Source organism: Leishmania donovani, chromosome 10 (genome assembly GCF_000227135.1).
Source record: "Leishmania donovani BPK282A1 complete genome, chromosome 10".
NCBI classification, from domain to species: domain Eukaryota; phylum Euglenozoa; class Kinetoplastea; order Trypanosomatida; family Trypanosomatidae; genus Leishmania; species Leishmania donovani.
In genome coordinates, this window is record NC_018237.1 from 127,614 (window position 1) to 145,641 (window position 18,028).

The 18,028-nt window shown below is 62.2% G+C and overlaps 4 protein-coding genes across 4 annotated transcripts; all 4 read left to right on the forward strand.

Annotated features, from left to right (window-relative positions):
• Positions 1–388: 388 nt before the first annotated feature.
• Positions 389–2,800, forward strand: LDBPK_100330 (protein transport protein Sec23, putative; the record flags this gene model as incomplete). Its single annotated transcript, XM_003858824.1, has 1 exon — positions 389–2,800. The coding sequence occupies one exon, from the start codon at positions 389–391 to the stop codon at positions 2,798–2,800; it is 2,412 nt and encodes an 803-aa protein (XP_003858872.1).
• Positions 2,801–5,955: 3,155 nt separating this feature from the next.
• Positions 5,956–6,174, forward strand: LDBPK_100340 (hypothetical protein, conserved; the record flags this gene model as incomplete). The annotated part of the gene is made up of 1 exon (XM_003858825.1): positions 5,956–6,174. The coding sequence occupies one exon, from the start codon at positions 5,956–5,958 to the stop codon at positions 6,172–6,174; it is 219 nt and encodes a 72-aa protein (XP_003858873.1).
• Positions 6,175–12,587: 6,413 nt separating this feature from the next.
• On the forward strand, positions 12,588–13,895 carry LDBPK_100350 (hypothetical protein, conserved; the record flags this gene model as incomplete). Its single annotated transcript, XM_003858826.1, has 1 exon — positions 12,588–13,895. The coding sequence occupies one exon, from the start codon at positions 12,588–12,590 to the stop codon at positions 13,893–13,895; it is 1,308 nt and encodes a 435-aa protein (XP_003858874.1).
• Positions 13,896–15,313: 1,418 nt separating this feature from the next.
• LDBPK_100360 (folate/biopterin transporter, putative) lies at positions 15,314–17,551 on the forward strand (the record flags this gene model as incomplete). The annotated part of the gene is made up of 1 exon (XM_003858827.1): positions 15,314–17,551. The coding sequence occupies one exon, from the start codon at positions 15,314–15,316 to the stop codon at positions 17,549–17,551; it is 2,238 nt and encodes a 745-aa protein (XP_003858875.1).
• Positions 17,552–18,028: the final 477 nt, after the last annotated feature.

The window sequence follows — 18,028 nt, forward strand, 5'->3', positions numbered from 1 at the left end:
AGCGACCACAACCGCCAGCAGCTTCCAAGTCGGATACGATGGCTACGCGCAAGGGGCCACAGCGGCCGCCACAAACAACGGTGGCGTTGCCGCTGGTGTTAGCAACGGAAGCTACGCTGGTGTGACAGCCATGAACGCGTACGACCCTCAGTCAACGCAGCCAGCGCAACAGCCCTACTACCCACCGCAGCCGCCTCAAGGCGGATACTACGGCAATGCCAATGCGTGCCAGGCGAACAGCACACCAGCGGCTGCTGCGGCACCGGCGCCCGCGGTCCTCAACACCACCGACGACAACGGTCTGCGGTGGACCTGGTCGTGCTACCCGACGACATCGAAGGCGAAGACGAAGGAAAACCCCTCCGCGGCGACGCTGGCAATGCCAGAGATGGTGATCCCGATGAGCTGCATGTACACGCCGCTGCACCTCATTGAGCCCAGTCACCTCGTTCTGGGCGCAGCCATTGACGAGCTGTGCTGTGCAAACTGCGGCGCCTTTTGCAGCATGCACAGCCAGCGCGAGATGGGCAAGTACTGGGTGTGCGTATCCTGCAAGCGCCGCAACTCTTTCCAGAGCAACACCGCCATCACGGAGCAGCACCCGGCGCTGATGTACGAGACGGTCGAGTTTGTGCTCGCAAACCCGCCGACGCCCGTGGTGGCGCCACCTCAGCCGCAGCCAGCGCCTGCCTTCATCTTCGTCGTCGACACGTGCATCCCTTCCGGCGAGATGGCGTCGTTGCGCACGAGCCTGCTGGAGTCCCTGCAGTATCTGCCGCGCAACGCCCTCGTAGGCCTCATCTCCTTCGGCGCCACCGTCTCTGTGTGGGAGCTGGGCGCCAGCTCTGGCGTGGCGATCAGCAAGTGCTACCTTCTGCGCGGCAACACGGCGAACCCGCCCGATTCGCTGCAGAGCATGCTTCAGGTCTCGGAAAATCATCCCGTGCGGGGGCGGCTGCTGGCCCCGCTGTGCGATGTGGAGGCGGCGCTCACCTCGTTGATCGAGGAGCTCGAGGAGGACGGCGCCGCCGTGCCGTCATCCAAGCGGCCGCTGCGGGCCACGTCGACGGCGGTGGAGGCGGCCACGTACCTGATGGAGGCCCTCGCGCCACCACAGATGACAGCGCAGCAGCAGTACGTACTATACGGAAAGCACGTAAAAGCCGCTACAGCGCCCGGGGGTAATGTGAAGATGGGTAAGATTCTCCTCTTCACCGGCGGCCCGTGCACGCGCGGCCCCGGCGCCGTCGTCAGCACCGACAAGGCGGACATGATGCGCTTCCATCGCGACATCATTGAGGGCGATACACCCTACTACGAGGCAGCCTTTAACTTCTACAACGCGCTCGAGCCGCGGATGATAGCCGCGAACACGTGCCTCGACGTCTTCGCTCAGTCCCTTGACCAAGTTGGTGTCATGGAGATGCGCCGCTGCATCGACAACACCGGTGGCACGCTCATCGTCGAAGATGAGACGACTGACATCATGTTTCTGGAGTCGCTGAAGCGTTACTGGCAGCGCTGCGATTTGCGGGCCGGCACAGAGCGCGCCTTGGCGGCAGCGCAGGAAGGCATGTCCTCTTCGGGTGTCGACGGCAGCTACAGCAGTGAGGACCACAGAGCTCACTGCGGATTCGCTGTGCACATGGAGGTGAACACGTCCGTCGGCACGCTGCTGCGCGGTGCGCTCGGTCCGTGCAACGTGGACGTGGAGGCGAACAAGCGCGGGCCTACGCGGCTCACCTCACCACTGGAGGTGGGCGCTGGTGGCACGACGCGCTGGTGCGTCAGCTACCTCGACAAGGGAATGACGCTTTCATTCCTGTTTGACACAGCCACCGCCAGCAGCCAGCAGAGTGGCGCAGAGAGCGCGCATGAGAAGCGCTTCATCCAGTTCGTCACGCGCTACACCACGCCGCGCGGCGAGCAGCGGGTGCGCGTGACGAGCGTCGTGCAGCCCGTCGCCCCGCCGACAGCGCCGCCGGACTACTACACGAAGGCTGCCGCCTTTGATCAGACGTGTGCGGCGACGATCGTGGCGCGCATGGCGGTGAGCATACTCGAGAAGCATCCGGGCAAGTGGGATGACGCCAAGCGATGGCTGGACACGCTGCTGGTGCGCTTCGTGCGGCGCTACTCCACCTTCTCCCCTGGTCAACCGAACACGTTGCGCCTCGACCCGTGCCTCTCCCTCTTCCCATCCTTCATGTACAACCTGCGCCGCTCCGAGTACTTCATGGTGCTCAACATCTCGCCTGATGAGACGACGTTCAAGCGCCACTGGCTGCTGCGCGAATCCGTCGACAATTGCGTGCTCATGATCCAGCCCACGCTGGACTCGTACGACTTGGCGAGCCCGTTCGCGACGCCCATGCAGCTCGACAGCAGCAGCCTGCGTCACGACAACATTGTGCTGATGGATGCCTACTTTAACGTCCATATCATGTGGGGCAGCATCATCTACCAGTGGATCGAGGCAGCCTACCACGAGAACCCCGAGTACGCCAACTTTGCCGAGCTGCTGGAGGCGGCGGAGCGTGACGCGCAGATGATCTTGTCGAGCCGCTACCCGTACCCGCGCTTCTCGCGCACGGACGCCGACGGCTCCGAGGCGCGCCACGTAAAGACGCGCGTGAACCCGGCCACCAACTACCACAACTCGGGCATGCAGTACGGCGCCGGCCCCAACGGGGCGGTGGAGCAGGCCGACGTCATCTACACAGATGATGCCTCTATCATGACGTTCATGACCTCGCTCAAGAAGGCAGTAGTGACCTCCGACGGCAAGGAGGAAGCGTAGCGCGCAGCTGCTGCCATGTCGCGCCACCTTTATTTTCGCTCTCTCTTCGTCGATGACGCATGGCACCGTCGATCTTGCCGTGCGCCATATGTGTCCCCCCCCCCTCCTCATCGCATCTTGGTCTCTCTCGCCCCTCCAGCTGTTTCTCTCTCCCTCCATGGCATTCAGCTCATGACCCTGACAGGGCTGCCGAGAGGTGTATCCTTGTGTGAGCGTCGTCGGCGCCGGTCACGTGCTCGCCTGCTTTTCTTTTCGTTTGTGTTGTTCTCATTTCTGTTGCTCGCGTGTGTGCATGTGAGTGTGTGTGTGTGTGTGTGATCTTGTGTTGTCATCTCCCTCAACGTCTTGTGATTTCTTTTCGTTGTTTGTTGGCATGTCTGTGCGCCGGGTGGCGGAGATGGGGCGGTGTGTCTGTGTATGTGAGAGGGGAGTAGAGGCTATATGGCCTCCCTTCGTTTTGGATTGCCCATGCTGTGTTAGTCGCGGGAGTGAATGACTGTCTGTGTCACACCATCCCCGTTGTATGTGCGTGCGGGGGTGTGTTCTTTGAGCATTTTCGTTTGTTTTCTATTGTGTCTGCGCCCTCCTCCCTGACACCCGGTGGGCTGTGTTTTCGTGCAGCGGTGTGTGTGTGTGTGTGTGTGTGTGTGTGTGTGTGTCTGCGTCAGTGTGCTCCCCCGCCCCGTCCCTCCGCGCTTCCGAGTGGGAAGACGAGAGGGAAAGGGACCTCGAGTACGGTCTGAGACCGTCCCTCCACCCCTCTCACTCCCACCTACAACCGAACGGAACCCAAGAGGAAATGCAGCGCAAGCCGCACGCACGCGCACTTTTCCTTGCGTGCGTGAGTGCTGGCGTGCGTGTGCCAATCAAGCGCTTCACGAGTGGTGTGCCCAATCGATCTATGCGCAAACGGCCACATAAGGGTATGTGTGTACATGGAGGGACGCAATAGTCAAGATCAGAGTTGGCGTGTGCATGCACCACCATAAGGGCACGATGCCTCGCCGCTGGAGCGCACGTGAGGGTGTGCGCGTGTGCGTGTGCGCGGCTGAGTAATACGCCGGTAAATATCTGACAGACCGCAAGCTGTGCGCGCTCGCCTCCTCCATAAGCACACACATACACAGAGACACAGACACACACGCTGCCTTCCGTGGGGCGGCAGCAAACAGATCGGTCATGCGTCACCTCGTAGCTTAAGCACTGAAACCCCCTCCTACACCACTGCTTCCTCGTCCTCGCCCCCTCCTCCTTCCCTCCCTCCCTCTCTTCTCATTCTCTCGTACCGTATCGCATCTGCGCGTGCGTGCATGCCCCCGCGCCTTAGCATCAGAACCGCCTGTCTGCACATACAACGGTATCGTACTCGGGGGTGAGGAACAAGGCGAAGCACCCCAGCCGCGAGACGCACGCCTCGAGCCACGACAACGGCAAACGAGGCTCTTATCAGTGGCTCTCCTCCCCTCCAAGTCAAAACACGCACACACAAACATAAAGAGGCGCCCAAAGCGATCATCACGTGCTCTACCTTTCACAACCTGCTTGCTCTACCTCATCCCCCCCCCGCCCGCCGCCCCCCCCGCCGCCAACGGAAAACTCATCTGCTTGCTTTTTGCTTGTTTGTTTTTGTGGTTCGCTCGCTCGTGCCTCCCGCTCACGCCCGCGTCTGCGTTCATCAGCGTCATGTCCGTCAGCAGCTCCCTCACCTACGCACTCCTGTGCGTCTACTACGCCTGCCGCACCACGCTGCTCTTCGCGGTGGAGATGCTGCTGTTCCTGCCCTCTTACTATCTTGTGGAACGGCATGACGCACCGAGCGCGTGGCTGGGGCGCCGCGGAGAGGCGCAGGTGCAGCCGGTGCTATCCGCAGCCTATAAATACCAGAAGGCGGAGGAGCGCGACAAGTCGAACTATGGTGAGAGCGCGAACATCGTACCGGTGGGCACAGGCGGACCGCCGCTGGACATCAGCACGCGGGAAGTGGAAGATAACCGCTGCATTCTCTCGCGTAAGTGTGTGAGCCGCATTCGATCTCTTCACATACCAACCGTGTCGTCGTCGTGGTGGTCGCCACAGGTGCTGCGTTCCGTGAACCCTTCCTCAGCCGCGCACTCCCCTGAAACGCCGCAGCTGCGTCAGAAGAAACAGCACCAGTCGCTCTTGCCCAACTTCTATGGTCACCCGCAGGCGGCGCTTCCGCAAAGCCGATACGATGGCATTGGTGGAGATGACGACATGAACGGCTCCGTGGGGTCGTGGTCCAACTACACAGTGGGCGCCACGCCAGTTGCGACCACCCTAAATCGCCCCCTCTCTTTGTCCATCGCAGAGGTGTCTGGTTGGTGCGACGGCACCTCAGGTGGCGAACTGATTCCTATCAGCCTCCACAGCAGCCCCATGCAGCGGTCTCAGCGCCTTCAGTTGCAGCAAGTCTCTCACCAACGCCCGCACGGCGGTGGCGTTGACGAAGAGGACGCTGCTTGCACCAGCTTCAACGGGTTTCTGAGCGCCACCGCACGCGATGCCGTGGATATCGGATATCAGCAACCATGCGTGACGGACGCGTTCTTCGATGGCCTGGCGGTGAGCGTGTTGGTCTCCGCTCAAGAACAGCAGCAGCAGGATCGTCTCGCGGCGGCGCGCAAGCGCGTTGGCATCGCCGAGGCGGAAGGCTTTTTCGCTAAGTTGGGTCACCGACAGTGTGGGGCTGTTTCACGAAGAGCCGCAGCTCGGACCTCGTCCGCACCGGCGTGTGTCGCTGCGGCTCGAGAGCGCATGCGTGCCACGGTGCCGGTGTGGTGCACCGTCATCTTCTACTCCCCCATACCACAATCGGCCGCCCGCGGAAGCGTGATGGAGAAAGCGTCATCGCCCTTTCGAGGCCAGTACGGATTTTTGCCGCCTTGGTATGCTGTTCACGCCCGCGCGCAGCTGTTGTTAGCGCTAGTGGGCCCGCTACTGCGCATTGCGGCGGAGCTGCTGTGGTGCAGAGGTTGGGGAACGCTGACGGCATCGTCTGCGGCGCAAACAGAGGCGTTAGGTGAGCCGGGTAGCATTACCACACCTCCGGCAACGGCTGCGTCGCCCGAGCATCAACGCCTGCGTCAGCATCGCACCCGCGCCCCCCCACTACCTTCCTGGCCGGTGCGCGGATCATGGCAAGACGCCGGCGTCTTTCTTCTTGGGCCGCTTCTCTTGTGCTTCCGTGTACTGCGCAGCCTCTTTTACGCGATCATGGGCCCACCTGGTGCGACGGCACCGCTCCACTACTCGGCGTGCATGAGCGCATCGCCAACCTCGCACAACGCTGCTGGTGGCGGCGGTGTCTGGCATCCTTTCCGCCGTTTCGAGAGTGCTGTGCAAGCTCGTATTGATCGCTACACCACGGACACGCGCCACATCTTCGAGCCACTGCACAACAACGCGGCGGCGGCGACGACGACGGTATCGTCTGCCGCGGCAACGGCCCACGCTGGAAGCAGCATCAATCCTGCACCGCATGCTTTTTCGAAGCCGACGACGTCAAGCGCGAAGGCCGCTGGAGCGGCACGGTCACAGGGTCACGCAGCATCCTTGCCTCATCCCGCATTCCCCGCCTCGGCACCTGCCCCGGCGTGCCGGAAGTCGGTGGGGGTGTACTGGCTGCATGGCCGCCGGCCGCCGACCTGGTCCGCTGCTCCAGCTGATGATCCGTCCACCACATCGGCAGTGCAGCCGCCGCCTCCTGCACCGGTGGTGGTGCTACTGCTATGCCCTTCTCTCCTGCAAGGGAGCGGGCTGTACCAGCACACCGTAACGCGTCTCAGTTGTGTGTGTCAGCTGCTGACCCTCGCTGGTGCGTGGCAGTCATCGTTCGCCACAGACGATGCAGCGGCCGACCGCATTTTGCTTCCCGGCTCGCATGGCACGGCAATGACGAGGAATGCGACACAGAATCGCGACGACTCGACGGATAGAGAAAATGCCGCGCAGATCTCCGCGGCAGGCGCGGAGAAGGCGTACAAGCCTGTGATGCTTAGTACCAGCAGCAGCAAAGACGGAAGCATTCGTGGCAGCGGGGCGGAGGTCAACGACCAACCGTCGCCGCCGGCAACTTCGTCATCGCTGCCGTCGGCTACACGGCCTGCCACCAGGCCCGCCACGCAGTGGTACGCGGCTGTGCCTGTTGTAGAGCTTCGAGTTCCTGCGACGTCGCCGGAGTGCACCGACGACGTCTCAATGCCTCCGCTGACGCTGAAGGACTTGCGGAACATTGTTGAGCGGCTGCGGAGCAACCTGGAGTCGTGCACGCCGCCCGCAACAAACCCCCCAGTGCCTTGCGCATCTACCGCGGCCGGTCGTTCGGCTCGCCTCGATCTGTGTGGTCACGCGCCGTCGCCAGACGCCGCTGCTAAGGCGTCCGCTGACCCGCGTCCACGACGGGCGGTGTACATTGTGGCGGTGGGCTGGTCGGAAGCGGCGAGCCCGCTTTTGGAGCTAGCCATCACACAGCAGCAGCCGCAGACGTCGACAGGCAGCGGCCGCAGCACCGAGGACGAGAATGGCGGCGGCTCTGGTGAGCAGTCCCCGGCGCGTCTTGACGGCCTTGTGTGCATCTCGCATACGCTTTCGTCCGCCTTTCAGCTTCTCCCGCAGCAGCGTGCAGAGGGGCTGGCGCTTCAGCGGCCCACGCTGGCCACGTCATCGTCGGCAAGATCAACTCGAGGTGTGGCGCATGCGGGCACCAGCACTGCGAGCAGCGGCGGGGCCTTGAACACCGCAGTCGCTCCTGCCGGCTCGTCCCCACTGCTGACGGCGAGGCTGCAGGCTGCGTCGCGCATGCCGCGCATCCTGTCGAGCCTCACCACCGGTCCGGCGCGACTGCTTGTCCTGCTGACACGGATGCAGCTCATCGCCGATGCACTGCTCGCCCACCGGCAGCATCAGGAGCAGTGGCAGGGCAACGGGCTGGCTGCTGTGGGCAACGCGAGGATTCTACGAACAACGGGAGAGCTCCACTACGCAGATATGCACGCGCCAAGGCAACCCCAGTACATGACCCACAAGCGAGCTGGCGCGCTGTCGTCGCAGGCGGGCCCCGCGCCAATGCCTGACATCTCCTTCTATCACATTCTCCATGTTTTTCGTGAGGCTCGCGAGGAGGTGAACCGGGCACAGCGCGGCCTGGACAGAGCCACCATCACGTGGACCCACCAGCGGCAGCAGCAGCAGTCCCGATCGGCGCAACGAGGTTCCTTCCTCGACTGTATCTCCTCCATGGGCGCCGGCACCTTATCTGCCCTCACGTCGAGAGCGACGGAAGGCGATGTCGAGCCGTGCATCACGCGCGCGGCAGCAGCAGCAGCACAGTACCACTCGCAACCGACGCTCTGGCAGTCGCACTCGCTGTCACCCTCACCTGCCTCCGCGCGTACAGCTTCCGTGCCGGGCTCGACGACGAATGCGCTCCGGCAGCACGCCCTTAGTACAGCGCCTTTCTCTAAGCTCGTGCGCGTCATCTCACCACCGGATTTGGTCGCCTCGATGCCTCTGATGGCGTCGTTCAGTGATGCGGCAGCTGTGAGCGACGCTTTAGGAGAGGCCAATGCACTTGCTGCACCAACCGCCACCCCTCCTGGTAGAAGCGACTGTGTGCTGTGGTCGTTGACTGTCGACCAAGATTCGCCGCCGTCGCATGACCAGACGCAGACGCTTTCTTTTAGTCACCACTACAGCTACGGATCGCCGTTGATCATGCACCAGGATCTCGTGCGGGAGTCGTCGGCGCTGTGGGACATGCCGCGCCTCGAGAGCGTCACCGACTGGGAGGAGCTGGCGAAGTCCGCGATGATGGCGGAGGCCCAGCAGCAGCAGCGTCTCGAGGCAGCAAACGCGACGGCGAATGATCTGCCCCCACCTCTTTCCCTCGACCCTCCGACGCTGCTCGACTGCAGTGGCCGGCGACGCTTTCTCTCCATTGCATGGGCGGAAGGGGAAGGGGAGCGGTTCTCAGCGAGCGGCTCCCTCGCTGCCGCATCGTCTTCCTTCGTCGGCAACCCGCTGCGGCGCGCCTGCTCGCACATGTCTACCGAAGATGTAGTGGCCTCCTGTACGCTGCAGGTGCTGTCCCCGACGGCTAGGCAGGTGGCCCGCCTGCCTGGAAGCGGTGCTGTAGGAACCCCGCAAACGGCAGCCGCAACCCGAGGCGTTGCCTCTGCCTGCAACAGAGACAAGCGCAGCGGCCTTGTAAACCACGCCAAGGAAGCCAGTACCGCAGATGGGGAGGGCGCCCTCCTTGTTGGCGCGGCTACGATGAGGCCAAGCTTGTTGCACCCCGGTGTAACAAGTCGCCGCGATTCCGATGACAAAGGCGCGGCGCCGTCCTTCGCGAGCGAACAGCCCGCCAGTGAGGCGTTCTGCAGCTTCGACGCGACGCCGGCGCCATCGGCTCTGGTTGCCGCCTCAGCCGACGGTGGCGCCGGCAACTTGTGTATGGTAGGCGCAGAGGGTAAAGGGTGCAGCGCCGCGTCTCCGAATGTGCTACCTTCCTTGAAGGAAGCAGCGTTGTGCGCCCCCGAAAGGTCAGTGAAGCCGTCGGTGTCGCGCTATGATCCACAGCACAGCTTGCCGCAGCCGTCGTTTTCCGCATCGACGCCGCTGCCACAGCCGCAGCAGCCCATACCATACCCGCCACCTTCGCGGTTGCCGGCGCTCTCCTCGCAAGCTGCGGCGTTAGTGGAGTTGCGGGTGCGCTCGGCTCAGCACGCAGCCCTCATTCAGCGCATCCGCGTTCCAACGCTGCTCGTGCATGCTAGCGATGACCCCGTCGCCCCGACGTCGACGCTTCCCTTTTCGCTTCTGCAGGCAAACCCGTGGATAACGACAGTGCTGACGCGGCGTGGCAGCCACGCCGTCTTCATGGAGGGTGCCTCGGAGGTGTGGCGGCGGCCACGGTTGGTGGTGACGGAGCGGGCACGCCCAGCGGGCACGACGCTGCCCGCCTCTAGCGCTGCCGTGGCGGAGGGTATGATGTACTGGCCAGGCAGTGGATTCGACGAGGTTGGCAGTGCTCGTGGCGCGAGGGACGGGCCCCACTGGAAAACGCCGTCGGCACCTTCGAGTCCACGCGGTGACAGGGTCGTGCCACCTCCGACGGCGGACACGAGCCGAAAATCACCCGCGCTCATGGCCGCTGCGCGTTCGAAAATGCCGTCTCCTTGGGCACAGAAAGCAAAGGCGAAACGCGTGCGCGGCAACGGCACGAGCAGCTCTAGCACCAGCGTCAGCAACTCCTGCTGCACCGATGACTTCGACGACGACGGCGACACCGTTTCCAGCGCTATCGTTGAGTGGCTTCCTGTGATAGACGAAGATGCCGATGTCAAGCGGCACACAGACAAACGTCAGTCCACCACATCCCTGAGACGCCCGCCGAAAGAACAGCAATGCCTGGCCGCTGCCACCACGTCGATGTGGCAGGTTCGGATCGATGGTACAACGTGGCTGGAGCGGCTTCTTTTCGAGTACGTGGAAAAGGTTATCGTGTGCCCGCCGGCGGCCTCCACCCCGATCGGTTGAAGCGCGCACAGCGGGTGGTCGAAGTCCTATCTGTGATACCGTGCGCGTGTGCAAGGTGCGTGTGCGTGTGTGTGCGTGTGTGTGCGTGTTGGCTGGAGCGGGAGGGCCGCAGCCATTTTCATGGCACGCCTCCCCTCCCGTCTCGGTGCCGATTCTGTTCTCTGTCCCTCATCGGAAACGAAGCGCGTGCGCTGAGCACTCGGTCATGTGCTGCATACGCGTGACGCGCAAGTTCACGCAGCTGCACGGCGCATACCTCTTGCTCTCTCTGTGTCTGTGTGCGTGGGATTTAGCGAGAGGGGGGAAGGGCCACCTCTTCGACATCTCTGCCGCTTCGCTTCTTCCACGCTCCTCTTCACCGCACCACGGCCGCGAACACTGTTCCGTCCTCATCTCTCTTCTCTTGGCGATTCTGTTATTGCGTCGCTGTATATCATCCCCCCCCCCCACTCCCGCCCCTTCTGCGTCTCTTCTTCGCAGAACCTGCTCGTTGGGTCTTCCACTTCTCGCCCTTTCTCCTCTCACTGCCGTAGGCGACGTCGCACACGCACATAAATACATCTCTGAGGCCCACCAACGCAATCATGCTTCTCACAGAGCCGGTGTGCTGAGGAGATGGAAAAGGCGTGCACCTGCGTGTCGCATATTCTCTGCTTCGCGGCGGCGATAAGGAGGCGTTGCATGCCCCGCCAATCGGCAAGGGAGAGGGAGCAGCGGATGCGCCCATCGTGTCCACTGTGCCCGCAGCATCCCCCTACGGCGACGACTGCACCCGACGGGGCAGAGCAGCGCGCAACTCCAACGGCGCAGCCCGAGGCTCTGCTGTCGCAATGTCCGCCGCTGGCTTGTGCGCGCGTCGCACTCGGAGACATCGGCGGCCGCGCTGCTCTTTGGGGCTCAGACACCCACCTCACAGCCGCGGTTGCCGCCCTTCTCCATCAACAAGGTGAAAGACATCGTTGCCGACGGGTATGAGGAAACTGGGCGGGGGGAGGGCAGAGGGCGTCCGGCACACGCGAGGCAGCCGCAGCGCTGCAGGTGTGTGTGTGTGTGTGTGTGCTGTCACCAAGAGTGATGGCGAGAGGGGCGACGTGAGTGACAGCGGTCCCATCGGTGGCGGAGAAGAGGACGAGATGGACAGCTTTTCCAGTATGGGCGGCAACAGCCGTGGCGGCGCTGACAAGTGCAACGGACGCACGAATACCCCTCACACTTCTCGCGACGGCAGGCACCCGGCTCGCTTGCGAGCCCCTCCTCCTTCCTTCCCCGCAAGGACCGCATCTCCATGTGGGCCCATGCGCGTGCTACTCTCTGCGGCTTGCTGATGTGTATGCGTTGCTGTTGTTGTCGGCGTGCGCCTATGCACCAGGAAGCACTTGCTTCAGATGTCCGTGTAGACAGAAATGGGAGGAGAGGGAAGAGGGGCGCTCAACCGTTGTGGGTCTCAAGCCGCCGTGCTTCTGATTTTGTAGGCTGTGCGCCTCCACCGGCCCTACAGCCTCCTAGTCCCACTCCGGCTTGCGGTCTTGTACATCCTGAGCGGATTCTCTTTTGTTTCTTCGTGGTGGTAACGGTGTTGGTGGTGAGAGGGAGCAGGGGTAGTTTGCGCTTCCACCGCCGCTCGTCCGTTGTTCAGTGGGGCTGTACCCGCTGTCTCCGCAACTGTGCCTGTGTCTCTCACCAATCAATGCACGTGTGTTGGGCGTTGTCTGCCGACCGTACCGGCGCCCGTGCCGGGGGTCTTGGCGCAGATGCATGCGTGCACGTATTAGGTACATCAAGAGAAGTCGTGATACGCAAATTTTGCATATGTTATCGCTCCCTCGCTTCGACTTTTTTGTTCTGCAGTTTACCTGCTCGCCCTCCACCCCCCCCCCTCCGGCCCACGCGGTGCTTCTCCCGCTCGCACGCACGCACGCAGAGAGACCCTGCGAGCGCGACGGGACAAGCGGCGCTGGGCATCACCCGTGAACACCCATAGCCCCCCTTCCCCCCTCCACCACCACCATCAGTGGCGAAGGGCGTACAACAATAATAAAAAGGTACTCGCAACGAGATGCCGGCCGCTGTCACGGTGCATCCGTTGGTCCTTCTCAGCATCGTGGATCATGTGACCCGCGTAGGTCTGCAGCCTCAGCAACAGCGGCCGCCGCAAAAGCAGGGCAGTGCGCCGGATGCCGCCACCGCCTCACGCCCTGCCCCAGCTTTTCTGTCCACTGCAGGTTTGCTGATGGGGACAACGAAAGCGTCCGGCCCTGCCGACACCAGCACGTGCGGCGCGGAGAGCGGAGGCCGAGGCATCACCACGACGCTCTGCGCCTCCTTCGAGCTCCCGCTACGGTTGCAGTCGACCGACGGTGTGGCGGTGGCCGTGGCGCCATCCGGGGATGCCGCTTTTCTTCAAAACATACTCCGCGACAAGACTGACTGGCCGGCGGCCCAGAAGCACCGCGAGCAGCTCAGCGCTGTGATGCCTGAGATGGACGTGGTGGGGTGCTACGTCGTCTGTGCCGGCTCACGGTGGACGAGCACGCGGCACCAGAGCGGTGGTGATGACAGAGACGGCTCCCGGTTGTCGGTCGGAGGTGCTGTCAAGAAGGCCAAGGGCGAGGCGATGGCCGGTGCGGACAGCATCGCGGCGATCGCTAACTGTGTCCAGCAGCAGCTGCGCAACACCTCGATTTTGCCTTCGACGGCTACGGGGTTTGTTTTACTGGTAGTCTACGACAAGGAAGTGACGAGCGCTGCAGGTGACACGGACACCGCCGTACCCAATCCGCCGCACTCCCCCGCGGCGGCGCGGCTGCCCTTTGACTGCCTCTACGTTCCGGCCACCACCGACAGCGACGCGTTGCCAACGGAAGAGGTGACGGTGGGCCCTGCGGACATGGAGTGGATTGCCTTGGCGAACGAGGCCATGATGCCAGCATACCATCAGAACTCGGCAACCACGTCCTCTGCCGCCGTGAAGCCAGGCCTCTTGCGACGTCTCTGCAGCGCTGCCTACTTGACCTCTGAGGCCCCGGATTCGAGAGAGCCGGCGAGCACGCAAACTTCACGAATGGCTTCGTCGCAGAACTGTCGTGCCGCCGAGGAACTCGTTGGCAGTCTTCGACTTATAATGCGTATGCTCGTCGAGATGACGGCATCGACGCCGAGCCCAACGGCAACGGCGCCAGACGACGTTGAACTGCTGAGGACTGTAGCGACATGCCTCCGCAATGTGCCGGTCAGCCGTCCATCCCAGCCGCCGGGCGGGCCAAGAGTGCCATCTGCGCTACCAGCTGAGGAGGTGCTTAGTGCAGTACTAGCTCTCGAGGTACAGTGCGCACTGCGCATGCGTTCTCTGAGTAAAGCCCAGCAGCAGCTGCTCAGCAGCCGCCGCTCTGCCATGACCGCCCTCCACTCCAAGGCTTGCTCACCCAAGGCAGCCAATCCACCGCCGCCGCCGCCGCCGACCGCAGAGGGGTGGTCCACGCATGAGCGCGACAAGCGCAGCGGTGTCAACACAGCTGTCCCCGGGCACGTATGGGAGTAACTGCAGGGCCAGCTTCACGTCCTCTAGAGCCTTTGCCGTTGCACCCTTTCTCTCCAAGTCTGCATCGCCCAGCTCCCCGCACCTCTGCAGTAGACTACCCTCCTCCTCCGAAGTGCAGACGTGTCTCGGCGCCCCCTCCCTCCTCCCACACCACCACCACTACCCCGTCACGAGCCTCGCCCGGCAGCAGCGATACGCTGACAACCAGCGGCAGAGAAAGAGCCGCAGCTGTCGTTTCTCTCTTGCGCTGCCTCGAAAAAGAAACATGCGTTGGCCCACAGCCCAAGAGAGCAGCCGGAGAGCCAACTCACAACTGCAGGCGAGTGATGTGTGCGGGGAGGGAGGGAGAGAGGGAGGGAGGGGGGCGCCACGAAGGAAAGCACGCACACACACACACAGACACCAAACACACAAAACGAACCGAAAAGAGCGTGTGCCGGCTGTCCACAATCAGCTGCCTTCTTCCACACCTTCAATCCTCTTTGGGTTGGAGTGGGAGGTTCAATGGATGAGGAGAGAGGGGGAGGGCGGTGCAGGTTGCTCCCACAGTAGCCAGCAGGCGTTCTCTTTTCTGTTGTCTCTGCTCGCTGTTGTTAGTCGTGCCAGAATACCCATATGTGTCTTTTCCACCACCTGCAGCTCTCTCTCTGTCAGTCTGTCTGAGCTTGTGTCTGTGTGTGTGTGTGTGTGTATGCTCTTCTGTTTTTCGCTCTGTCGTTATTCCTCTGCCTTAAGTACGATTATGTGGCGTCGCCACATCTCTCTGCCCCTCCCGCTCCCGCACCGTCCCGTGATTTTGTTTTTTCTCTGTGCCTCTGTGTGTGCGCATGTATGTGTGTCCGCATCCTTTCCGCCCGACCCCCTCCGCCAAGATCTACTGTGAGGCACACAACCGGTACGAACCGGAGATACATGTCTGGGTCTGACAAGGTCGAAGAGGGGCTCGCATAGCGATACGCGTTGATGGTACGCTTCTCGTTTTATGGGTCATCCTTCGTGCTTGCACGCTGCCCCCCCCCCTCCCCCTCACGCTGGGGCTCGGTCGCTGTCAGCGAGTGTGATGCCTCATGCCTTCTCTCCCACCCTTTGTGTGCCACGAGCGCCCGACACTCTGCCTATACGTCTTCTTTTCTTCGCATCGTCTCATGCACTCGACGACTGCACCCTGTCTGCACGCTCCACGCGCACGTCCACAGATAAGGCGAGTAGAGCAGCACTTTTCTCACCGAGCAGGCACTCCGTGACGCAGCACGCATCAAAAATCCCCGCGGGCTGCGTTGGTCGCGCTTACCCTCCCCGCCTGCCATCAGCCGGGCAACGCTCTTTGTGAGTGCGGACTTCCATAGTTGTGCCTTCGTTGTCTGCTTTACTCTGTCCACTTCCTATCGACCAAGCTCAACTCCCTCTCACCAGCGACGATGGCTGAATTCCACGGGAGCGCCGGCCGCGAGAAAGACGGCGGTGACGGCGCAGCGGAGGTGGGCTCACTCTGCTCGGGCGTGCCTGGGCCGATGGTTTCTGGCGAGCAGAAACCGCCGATCACGCAGGGCAGCCACCGCACCAAGGCTGACGGGGCGATCGTTCATCCGCAGGCAGAATCGCTGTTCGCCGCGTGCCCGTGGGTGCGTCTGGTTCCCGTGATTGGCGACGCCTTGGAGGGCTACGGGCCCAGGCTGATTGCCTCGGTATGCCTCGCCTACTTCCTCTGTAAAGGAGTGGCTGACCAGATGATCGGCTTCTCGCGCCAGCCAATGCTCATGAGGCGCTACGGCCTCGACGCCACGCGGTATCAACGCCTCGCTGCCGTCTGGGGAGCAGGATGGTCTGTGAAGGCCTTCATCGCCGCCCTTACGGACACGTTTGCGTTCATGGGGTACACGAAGCGGTGGTACATGCTACTCTCGTGCGTTATGGGTGCTGGTTTCAGCCTGGGCTATGCACTGCTGCCTGCACAGCCGTCGTCCGGCGCCCCTGCCGCCGTCTTCATCTTCCTGACCACCCTTGGCAAGTCGAGCGTGGACATACTGTCGGAGGGCCACTACAGCCGCCTAATGCGCCGTAACCCACGTCCTGGACCAGCGCTTGTGAGCTGCGTTTGGTTGTCCATCTTTACGGGCGCCCTGATCGCGTCCGTGATGCAGGGCCCGCTGTCGGAGAGTGGCAAGGTGCACGTGGGCGTGATGATCTCGGCTGCCCTGCAGTTTGTGGCGGGCATCCTCTTTGTGTTCAACTGGTATGGCGAAAAGACAAACCGGGCGGAGCGGCTGCAGGACCTCCGTGACGCCAAGGCTGCGCTTGCGAAGGCCTGTGCGAAGACCCGGTTGAACTCGCCCTCCTTGGACGTCAAGGCAGCCGCCCTTGGCGAGGACCTCCACCTGGAGGGGCAGAATTCATCACCGCCTCCCCAGACTCTGGGAAAGCACACGCATCAGCTCCAACGAAGCTTCTTGGCTCTCGACGATGATATGCTCGACCTCTCGACCTGCGATGGTGTCAAAGGCACTCACGAGCAGCAGCGTGTTTCCGCACTCAGGAGCGACGTGGTGGCGGCAGAGGAGAGCGATAATGACGAGACAGTGGGGGAGGACTTGCGCATCCCCTCATGTCTGTTTGGTGTCTTCGAGATCAACACTGAGGTGGTGCAGTACAACTGGCGCGCCGTACTCTACAGCACCGTAATGACTTGCAGCGTGGTGACACTGGTGTGCGTGACGATCCTCGGTACAGCGTGGGAGCTGATGTATATGAGCATCGCTATCTCCATTGTGTGCTGCGCCTTCGCCTTTTTCGCTCTTCCGCCGGTCATCGCCAAGGCACAGGTTTTCTTCTACCTGAACTCGTTGCTGTACCTGCAACTGCCTGGTGCACTGGACAGCTTCTACCTCGCGGACGCTTCCTGCGTTCCTGGCGGTCCGCACTTCTCGTACGTTTTCTACAATACCATCAGTGCCGTCATCTCGAACATCGGCGGCGTTGTCGGCATCGTCCTCTTCACCAACATCTTCTCAAAGATGAGCTACCAGGTCACCATGTGCATCACCGTCTCCCTCATGGCGGTGGCCAGCATCTTCGACATCATCATGGTGGAGCGCTGGAATGTCTACATGGGCATCCCTGACCACGCCATGTATCTGTGCGGTGATGCAATCATCTACAATATTTGCAGCATGCTTAGCACCATGCCGTGCACAATCTTGATGTCGCGCCTGTGCCCTCGTGGCTCGGAGAGCATGGTATACGCACTGATGTCTGGCTTATCCAACTTTGGCCAGACCGTGTCCACGGCTGTCGGCTCGTTGCTGATGGAGACGCGCTGGCCATTGGATACAAACTCGGTTCCGTGCGATTTTAGCAACGTGCGCTGGCTCGTGGTCACGGGGCATCTGTGCTGCCCGCTGCTCATTGTGCCGCTGTCGTTCCTTCTGCTGCCCCGCTCCCGCATCTGCGACGACATCGACGTGAATGGCCATGCAATTCACGCGCCGCTGAGGGCGGAGCTCGTGAGGGTGGGGCTGTCGGAGCAGCGCATCTCAACTGACAAGGACTGCTTCAACAGCAACGCCAATGCACCGGATGCTCACCTGACGGACGCTCGGGCCTCAGATCCCCATCAGCTTACCGATGTCAATGGTGCTGTACGGAGGGTCGTGAAATGAGCAGCGCATTCCTCCTTCGAGCACGCGGACATGTAGAGGGGGAGGGAGCGGCGACACGCGCCAATGCAACCAGGAAGAGCAGGCGCGCTGCTCTTCTCTGTTTTCTTTTTCTTGCGTGTGTGCTCCTCGCATATTCCTCTTCGTCTGCGGCCTCCGTGCCAACATACCGCTTTCATGTAGGCGTCGCTTTCCCCTTTCCCTTTTCCCTTTTCCTTGCCCTTTGGTTCGTTGCACGTGATGCCTATCGCCTTTGCTAACTGCCGTTCACAGGGACGTTTGAAGACGCACAAGCTCTCTGCCTCTCTTGCCGTGCTTCCCTTTTCCTGCGGCGCTCCTCCGCTGGTGCCGCTGCTCTGCGTGATATCGCGCCCTTCGTTTTTTTTTTTTCGTTTCTTTCGTCTTCTTCTTTTGTTCTGGACGAGGCGGTGAAGAGAGCAGGAAAAGGGAAGCGCGGCAGTGGCTGCAGAGGGCCCCTAC